Source organism: Populus alba, chromosome 9 (genome assembly GCF_005239225.2).
Source record: "Populus alba chromosome 9, ASM523922v2, whole genome shotgun sequence".
NCBI lineage: Eukaryota > Viridiplantae > Streptophyta > Magnoliopsida > Malpighiales > Salicaceae > Populus > Populus alba.
In genome coordinates, this window is record NC_133292.1 from 2,785,007 (window position 1) to 2,795,377 (window position 10,371).

Consider the following 10,371-nt stretch of genomic DNA (forward strand, 5'->3'; position numbering starts at 1 on the left):
GCCCCTTCTAAGATCCATTCCAAGTATGCAAATACTTAATTTAAGCATATAGCTAAGGCTTCTGGGTTTTTATTTTCTTTCCTTTTCTGTTTACATATGCCTCGTATGCAAATTCATAATATTTTACATTGAATTTTCTTCTTAATAGATTTTAAGGGTTCAAATTATTATAGTATTTGCAATTTTGACTTGGTTTTGACCTCTTTTCTTCTTATTCTATTACAGAAAGAATGAGAGAATCCACCATTCTATACTCAATTCACTTAAATCAAAGTCATGTAATTATTGACCTTCATATTAAAATTGATATGATAGTTTAAAATAATATATAAAAATAGCATTGAAAATCATATCAAATTTAATATATGATTATCAATTAATAATATAACCGAGTACGAAGCATTGAAACTATTTAGCATGGAAGCTATTTTTAAGCAATAACGGCATTTAAAAGGGCAAAATACCTTAATATATGTCATCATGTACTGGTTCTTTAGTGAGTAATCAAGTCGTTTCAGTATAGGCTAATCGTACTATAGTTAATCATCTGTGTGTGTGTGATCACAATTTACAAGTTAAATAAACTGTAGCAGGATCCATAGCTAATTAATTAAATGCCAAATTGAAAATAAAAAATAGGAGAGAACGTCAACAATACAAATAAAAGGTACAGAAACGTACAACAATAAGGCCTTGATACTAATCAAAACACACCAAAAACCATAGTTGTAGTTTTATTTCTAAGGACAAAATATAATATATTCAAATTTACAACTTTTTAAATAAACTAAAAAATCTAGGAAACTCGGAAAAAAAAAAGTCCTGAACAAAACAGGAAAAAAATAAAATTATTAAGTATATTATTTAATTTTCTAAACAAGTTATGAATAAAAATAACTAAGAAAACAAATATCTTCCTTTAAAACCCTATGCATAAAAAACATACAAAAATATCAGGTTTATTAATGCATGACCCTTATTGTTTCTCTTACTTAATTATAATATATAATATGATCAATGTCAGTAAGATTTTAATGATATAATTTATTAAATTATAAAGAAAAATAATGTTACGAGTCAGGTGAGTTAATGTAAGATGTGACTCACATGAATAAAATAATGAGCTCTTAAAAATTTAATAATTATTAATATTAAAATTTTATTGATTATAAATAGTTTTTTATTTAATAATAGAATACTTGATAGATGTATATTATAAGAGTCTAGTAAGCATCGCTATCTTCCCTATAAATATATGTTTTATTTTATCAAAAATTCATGTTAAAGAATCAACGGTAGAAAAGAAACATAATTATCCCCATCAAATCACATTCAAGGTTTCAATCTCTCACATGACTTGCTATGGATACAAGATATTGTCTAATAATAATAATAATTAATCACACGCTTCGTTTTAATTAATTCTCATACTCGTTTTCTTTTTCTTTTTGAGAACGATCAATCTTCAGACCCTACCTATCAATGGAAGAGGGCATCATGGGTGTTCCCTGGCGGTGGCGGCTCATTACAGCAACTCCTCTCTCAGGCGGTGCGCAGTGTAACAGGACACGAGCAATTGGGCTCCCTACAGAATAAGAATTGCCAGTGCCACTGCTGCTCCGGCTTCTCTCAACTTGGCCGATGGGGTAAGTACGGCAGCAAAAACTAAAAAGATTTTGATTCTCTTTCACTTGCACAGCACCATAACCCCTTCGGCTGCTTGATGGTAAAGGAATTTTGAAATCTTAAACAATGCTACTATTGTTTTATCATATGCTACTAATAGTTTTTTGCTTAATTTAGATTTAAATTAATTTAAATGGATTAATTAAAAATATGTTTGGGATGCCAATCTTTACTATTCTTCAATTTCAATTGAAATTCATTAGTTAAAACATATTAAATAAAAATATTTTAGGATATTATTTAGTAAAATATCATTTAATTTTTACTTCTTTTTTTTTGTTTTTTAATAAGATGGTTTATATCTTTTCACCTTAAAGATTTTTTCTATCATTTCCAAAAAAAATCAATCACTTTAGCTAGATTAAGGGGTTTTAATTCAAGAGATTTTTTTTTTTTAATCTTATTTTGAATCATTCAAATTTTTTATATGTTCTATTGATTTTGATTTTTATTAAATGAATAACATGAAGCGAAATTATATTTTTTGTTAGAATTAAAAACATTAACACTATCAAAAAATTAACAAATATAGACAGACACATCAACAGAAATATTCTGTCAGTAAATTGCAATGAATTTTTCTGATTGAATATGTCATCGCAGTAGTTAGACAAAAATATTCTTTCGATATATATCGAGGGAATTATAATGATAAAAAATAAATATAAAAAACCTAAAAAGTACAATGATGTGTCATTTTTACAGATAAAATTATTTACATATTTAAATTCATCAGTAAATCCGTATATACTATTTAATTTATGATCTGATGAGCAATTTTCCTTTCACTCTTCAATTTTTTTCTCTTTCTTCATTTTTCTCTGTAACAAACACAACACCCTCCCTTAATTTTATCACAAATCAACATCTTGCTACAAATCCAGCTACCTCAACACTTAATTTATTAGCATCTTTATTTTGATTTAAATTTTATTAAGAATTCTCTATTTTAAGTAAGTAAAACAACTTATTTTTTATTTGAACTTAATTTTAAAATTTAATTTTTTATAGTATATTGTTGCAATATATGTATTTTGTTTGGGTGTTTACTTGTTTTATAATTTTTTTCCATACAAATTTGTTATATAAATGTATGATATATAACTGTTAAGTTTTATTTGAGATTTTATAAAATTGTATTTGTTTATAAATTGATGAAATTTAATTTGAAACAATATATTTAAACTAGTATTATATATTTATTTTATTTTATTTTATTTATAAAAACTTTAGGAATCCAATTTCAATCTGAAACAATATATTTAATTTTTTGAAAAGAAATAATATATTTATCGCAACTTAATTTTGGATTAAAATTAACATATTTGTTATTATTTAGTAGAACATATAATTCATGATTTATTTAATACATCAATTTTTTAGTTTGCAGTTAAGATTTTTTTTTTTTTTTTTATGATAAAAAACCCTTTAACAACACACCCATATTCTTTTTTGATGTTGAAAACAAAATGCTCTATCATGCGGCGTTGCATAAAGAATCAAACAAATTTTTTTTTTATAAAATACTTTAAGCAAAAGAAACACATTCTTAAACCCAACTTGATACTGGATTTCACATTCTCCCATCGTGCACTTGCAGAAGATAAAGGAACAACAGGAACTAGTGACGTCATCCATACAATACGGTTTCAATCCTATTGTTAATTATTATTATTATGGGCTATGGTTTTATGCTGCTTATATTACCATATGAAATTAATAATATCTACCATTAATTTTGCAACTCTTGCTTGTTGGACCATAAGACTGAGCAGCATTTAAGTGAAAAGGTAAATGAACAGCAAAAGCTTCAATGCACTGCTCTAGAAAAGTTTGAAAAGAGGATATGCTTGAATAGAAACGACGGGTTCAAATTGCTTGCATGTATATACCAACTCGAATTTCTCCCAAAAATTTTAAGAACAAGACAGCAACTTTGGCCCAGTTGAAGTATATAAACAAAAGCTGCATCTGCTTGATCATGAAACCATGCATGAAAAATAATGTCATAAAATGGGAAGAGGAAGAAATGAGTCAAAGACACGGTTTACAGACTGAAAGATGAAGACTACATAAATATAACAGCTACATTTGTTTTTGTGGAGCAACGTGGTGTCATCTGTGTTTTGTGGTGTCATCTGTGTTTTGTCCTAGCCATAAATTATAAATTTAAAAGTGTTTGGTTGATTAACATTGCATGGATCTCACTAAAAACTCTCTTGAAACATTGGTTAAAAACAACTTGCTATATATAACTTTTTTAAAACCTATTTTTTCCAATCACAACCGTAAAAACTATCACAAAACCAAACACACGTTTTTGCAGATGATGTTCCAATAGCTGAATATGAAACTCAGCTCTAAATAACACAATAGCAAGAATAAAGGAATTTACAATGTACACAAATGACCAGTAACAACAAGAAGCATGACATCAGGCTTTTCTGTAATAAATATAACAAACACCACATACAATAACAGCATGGGAATCTACAGTGCTATTTCTGGCACCTGAGGTGATATAGATTCCGCATACATATCAAAATTTCATAGTCCATTGGAGCTCCCATTGAATGAAATATACATTTATGGATGTTGCAGAACCATACCTCGGAGGGTAAATTCAGCACCAGCGAAACTGCGTCTCAAGATCTGCATGAAGGTAGAGTGATGCCGCCACAACAAGCAGCGATTATTATGTACAGCAACAAGACAATCAAGCATGTCAGCAGGGCCCTGTCATGTAAACATAAAATTTCTGCTCACTTGATGTACCAGTCAATTGCTAGTAATTTAATCCATTTCTACAGTGCCATAACAATTTATACTTGAAGATTTGGGTTTTTTGCCCAATTCTACTTAAAAAATGAAGAAATAGGAATATCACTTGCTTAAAAATCCATGCCAACCTTTACAATACGTACTACATATAGAATAAGCAAATATAGTAACCATCTATTACTATTGATATGTAAGATGTTACTAAATCTATTTTGCATCCACCGACCGAGTTCTGACATGGTTCCCAGAAATAATCTATCCAAAGGTTTATGTTGGATGCTCTAACAGTTCCAAAGAAGTTAATTTAGACATCATGGCAACATCATCGAGATTGAAGTATTTAAATGTCAGCATCTTTCTTAGTAGACGAGCCTGGAGTGGCATAATGGACATTGTAAATGGAGAATATATGAGTGCCTTATTTGAGTTTCTAAAATCTTGCATACCCATTAAAAAAAGGTCCTTTTTTTAAAATCTTTATCTTTAAAAGCATATGGATTTTTTGCATATGGTGATGGAAACGAGCTAATGTTATCCCCAACCGAGGGGTCCTTCTACACTTTTCTACTTCTCACTTTTTCTAGCCTAAAACTGCCCTTTTCCCTAGAAAACTCCAGGGTACTCCTATTTAGAAATTTAAATATGATCTATGCATTTCAAATCAAAATAAGAAAAAACTTTAGCATCAATGAACCAAAAATTAAAAATTAAGTGGTGATAGAAAATCATAGGGTCTTACAAGAGCTTGGCATTTTTCATCCAAAGAGCTCTTCGCAGGCGCTTGGACTGTTTCTTGAAGTGAAATGCACCATCTTGCATTGTAGCAGTTTTGTCAATGAGAAGCTCAATTCGGTCACCTCTTTCGAGTATTTTTTCAATGTTTTCTACCATGATAGTACGGATCTGCACACACTTTTCCAGCCCTTGTGAGTATAAAATGAATGAGGAAAAAAAATAAATTCCAAACTGCCACCACTTCCCACTCACCCCTCAGAAAAAAGTAAAAAGAGATTCTAACATTGCACAAGCCCAAGAAGCAAAAGACATGATCACTACCTTCAAGAGCCCTAAATAACCTTCTTTAATTATTATTTTTCCTGAACAATCTCTAGATAAACTAAAAGGCTACAATCATCTGCAACAAAATATTGTGTGATGCATGAGCAAATTAGGAAAACCAAATGACAGCAAGTTTGCAATTAAGGCTGTTCATTTAAATATTTTTAAAACTATAAAATTAACTTCTATTTCTTAGAACATTTATTTGAAAAGAGAATACAACTCATAATTTGAAAGGTCAAATAAATTGAGGATAAAGGATGTTAATGAGAAGCAGTCCTGTAAGCAAAGTGGTTCAGGAAAAAATAACATGCGGCAGTGGAAGAGAACTCTTTATGTCAATCTCTTCTGAGAAACCATATGTATGTGATTGTTTTCATTTACTTATTTTATTTATCAGGATTAAGATAAGTTTAGCTTCCATAGAAAATAGACCATCCTATGCCAGAGGCACAAGGCTGGAGAAAAAAAGGTAAACTCTAGCTTTGTTGTATTTGGTTTGGTTCTCTCTCTGCTTGACAAATCTTAGAATTTCTTTTTAGACAGCTGAAAGCCTTTGACCTGGATCAATTGCTCAAAGGCACAAACTTTAGCTTAGCTTAAGCACATTGACTAGTGATAAACAGTGCAATATTAAGAAAAATTGATGTTTCAATGATTTCTAAGTGTTTTATAGATAAATTGAATTTATTGAGAAAACAAACTGAATGTAGTGATGCTATTAAGTAACTACCAGTCTTTCAAACAAGTGTCCACAAACAGTCATTCTTTATTAGCCCCTGTAACAACTATCCATCATTAGCACTATAAACTTAGTAAATAACCTGAGAAGGTGCTAGACTTCAAAGTGAAATAGGTGATCATTTTTGTGCACTTTAAGAGTCAGGAATAGGTAGAGGTATAGAAAAAAAGGCCAGCTCAATCATGCTGCCTTGCTGAATACGAGTTAAAAAAGATAATGCTCAACAAATGAGCAAGGAACGACTGTATTCTCCTCCTCTTCTGGATTCAAGCCAGTTTCTTGGAGGATTGTTGTGCTTGATGTATTCTCTATGATGCAATCACGAGAATGACATACTCTTTGCGGCAGTATTTCGTTAAAATGAATTGTTTGCCACGATATTTGGTAAAGAAGTTGAACAAGAAAAATAATAAAAGGTGAATTTGCGAAAGAAGAGAAGATACTTGCCTCGCCAACTTCACCTCTTACACGACTGAGAGTATCAGCACTAGGGTTGCTGGAGAAAAACTCCATTTGCTGATGCAAAACCCTAGAAAACTCATCATTCACTGCATAAGCAGGTGCATAGTGGGCAACTCGTCCATAATTTTTCATGAACCTCATCTGAATGTCCTCCAAGTAGGAAAATGGAATTCTCCCTGTGTCAACCCACAAACTAACACATTATAACATATCAAGATAATAATATTTTTCAATCAATCAATCAAATTCCCGCCTAAAGATAAAATCGGATTGCTTTCTTTACAACTAAAGCCAGCACAAAATTATTTCATCTCCCTTCGCGATTCAGTAATTGGAACTAATATCACCAGTAAATAACAAATAAAATACGTACTGCCGAAGGTGTCGTTGGCCATACAGAGAAAAGTGAGGCCGTCGGATCTAAGTATGTGGAATATGTAACGATCTTGCGAGAAGCAAAGTCTTGAATCAGCTTCCGATGGAAGCTTCTCCAGGATCCTTCTCGCCACCGCCCCTGTGTTTCCTGTCACAGCGCTGAACTCTGACAGCACCACCGTCCCCCGCGCCACAACCGCATAAATAATCGCCATCTCTCCGCCTGGGTATTTTCAATCCGATGGTGGTGGCATGGAAATTAGGTTTTTTTATTTTTGGGGGGCTTGACTTTTGGAAGGGAGTTGGAGGATCAAAGGGTTGAGCCGGCAAGGTCTGTAGTTATCATCACCGGCAAGTCTACGCGGGGATGTCTTTTGATTGGTGGGGTTTTATTTGGTCACACACAGTGCATACAGTGCCTCTGCTACTTCTCTGGTTGGTAACCAACAGCTTTTCATTCTCTGCACTTGATTTATTTATTTTTGGATTAAATGAAGAATGATTAGACTAAACATATTATTATTATTTTTTTCGAATGTTTGGTAGTATAATTATTTTTAATTAAAATAATATTTATTTATATTTTAAAAATTATTTTTTAATATTAATGTATTAAAATAATTTAAATATATTAAAAAATTATTAATTTAAAATAAGATTAGAACAAATTTAACTTTATAAAAACACTTTTAAAACATAAAAATAAAAATTCAACTCAAAATTCAGTAATTTCTTTATTGAATTAACTTATGAATAAAATAATAATACATTTTTTTCAAAGATTTAAAAACATATTTTGGTCCTTTTTAAATATATTTCTTATTATCAATTTTAAAATTTAAGCTTAAAAAAATTAAGATAAAATCCTTAAAATTTACTTTTTTTGAGTTATAAATAGTATGCCTTTAAATTAAGGAATTGTTATTCTGACAATATATTTTTTTTTTATTGATGATGGTATATTTTTTTATGAAATTTATATACTAAAATTAAATTTATTATTTAATTTCAATTAAAAAGAAATATCCATGTCAGAACAATGCATATCAGTTTCTATATTTTGAACAAGGATGTTTAATGGAAATTCAATAGTTGATGTAACATCTCCATTTCAAAGCCGTTAAATATAATCTGACGTTAAAGAGAATTTAGAATCAGAATTATTTATTTATTTATTATTCATCATAATTTCTATATTTATACTAAAATTTCAACATAATTTTCTTTATATTTAAAACATTTTAATCATCAAAATCATTCAATTTCAACCCTACAAAAACACCCCATGATTTAAGTGTGTTTTCAACTTGGTCTTGTATTTTCAATTTCTTCCCTAATTAACTTGCAAACTTCTAATTTATTTAATTTCTCTTCTATTTTCAATTGAATTGATCCCAAATTTATGTGTCTTTTGCAAAATAGACCTTGATTCTGAATTTCTTTAATTTAGCCCTTAATTAACCTTCAAACTTTGATTTTCCTGTAATTTTATCCCTAATTTTACTCAAATGAGTTTGAGAAAATTAAATATGGCCCTCTAAAATTTCAATCTTTGCAATCTAGTCTAAATCAAGCTTCCAAACTTAATTTTTCACCAATTAAGTCCCTAATAAAATTAATTTGACCCATTAAAAGTATAATTAAGTCCTTGCAACTAATTAAATCTTTTTAATTTAACCCAAATTAATTCTTAAACTTAATTAAACCTTTAAGTAACCCATGATTAAATCAAATTGGCCCATTAAAAATCCAATTAAGGCCTTAGACGTAATTTTTATGTAGATTCGTCCAATAATGATTTAATCCAACTTTGAATTTGTATTGTCTTTTTAATATTGAGTACAATGCGGTACATTTGGGTCCTAAGTTTGTTTAAAACACGAGTTTGACCCATTAAAAGTATAATTAAGTCCTTGCAACTAATTAAATCTTTTTAATTTAACCCAAATTAATTCTTAAACTTAATTAAAACTTTAAGTAACCCATGATTAAATCAAATTGACCCATTAAAAATCTAATTAAGGCCTTAGACTTAATTTTTATGTAGATTCGTCCAATAATGATTTAATCTAACTTTGAATCTGTATTGTCTTTTTAATATTGAGTACAATGCGGTACATTTGGGTCCTAAGTTTGTTTAAAACACGATTTTGATTTTTCCATACATTTAAAACTCTTCTCAACCTGCTCTTGCTAAGTTATCAGTCGCAAACTAGTTCAGTAGACACTGCTTTATAATTTCTCAACTAACCTAATCCTCAAGTATGCTTAATATATCTGAAATCAATATCAAACTAACAATAACCATAATTTGATATGGATTGAAGTGCTTTTATTAAATCCTAAATTTATTTTTTTATAAACCTGATTTGTGATAGAATGAACATCTTGCAATTTCAACCTTTTTTAGGCTAGAAGCCTTTTTGAATAGATACTTGTTATATATATATTATTGCCATATAATTAGATTGAGAAGAAAAACAACAAAAAAGTAACATGAAAACATAAAGATAGAAGCATATAGCATAATTTTAGAGGTTTACTATGATATCAACTTATGTGAACCAAAAGGTAAGAACACTTAAACCTATATACAAGAAAGAACAACCCAATAAAGCTAAAATTATATTACAATAAAGACCCCAACCCTATGATTACCTGAACTAATAACTAATACACTAAAGTTATTGGATGAAAAAGATCCCAACCCCATGATTATAATGAATCAAAAACTAAAAGTACAGAAAAAATGCCAAAAGATAGTTGATCTTTGATAAGTCTTAGAAAAGTTCAATAAAAACTTAAAGTATAAACAACCTCTCATACATAAAATATTATTTTGAAATCATAGTTTATAAAAAAATAACTTAAATACAAGATAAATAACTCTATTTATAATAGATAAAAATGTCTTAAACAAGGAATGAAAAATAATAAAAGGGTATTATTCGAAACACGAAAAAGAATTTTAAACCAATTAGGAAAATAATGCAATTTCCATACAATAGCTTATTGATCTTATCACAAATGCTTATTGATGTCTGATCGCTATAAAATTTTAACCCTATATATAAAAAAATCATGTAGAATCTTCTGGAAAATTTTAGTTCGATCCAAAGATCAAATATAAAATTATTCTTGTTAGTGTAAGACTATATATTAGGAAAAATAAAGTTCAAAACCAACTTAAACTTGTCCATCTCTTGAAGGAATCTATAAACCAAGATGAAACCAAGCCCAAACCACCTCTTATTGTTCCCGACACT

At 29.3% G+C, this 10,371-nt stretch overlaps 1 protein-coding gene across 1 annotated transcript; it reads right to left on the reverse strand.

The window, feature by feature from the left end:
* Positions 1 to 4,028: 4,028 nt before the first annotated feature.
* On the reverse strand, positions 4,029 to 7,572 carry LOC118053823 (vesicle-associated membrane protein 714). Its single transcript, XM_035065203.2, has 4 exons — positions 7,104 to 7,572; positions 6,716 to 6,906; positions 5,207 to 5,370; positions 4,029 to 4,422 (listed from the first exon to the last, which is right to left on the reverse strand). The coding sequence occupies exons 1-4, from the start codon at positions 7,318 to 7,320 to the stop codon at positions 4,332 to 4,334; spliced, it is 663 nt and encodes a 220-aa protein (XP_034921094.1). The 5' UTR covers positions 7,321 to 7,572; the 3' UTR covers positions 4,029 to 4,331.
* Positions 7,573 to 10,371: the final 2,799 nt, after the last annotated feature.

What these genes read in the sequence shown, in the direction of transcription:
- LOC118053823 (XM_035065203.2), bottom strand. Translation starts at nt 7,320, where the DNA reads ATGGCGATTATTTATGCGGTTGTGGCGCGGGGGACGGTGGTGCTGTCA. An exon ending in GGCCAACGACACCTTCGGCA is followed by an intron (nt 6,907 to 7,103) that starts GTACGTATTTTA and finishes GGGTTGACACAG; the next exon opens with GGAGAATTCCATTTTCCTAC. An exon ending in ATGAAAAATGCCAAGCTCTT is followed by an intron (nt 4,423 to 5,206) that starts GTAAGACCCTAT and finishes TTTACATGACAG; the next exon opens with GGCCCTGCTGACATGCTTGA.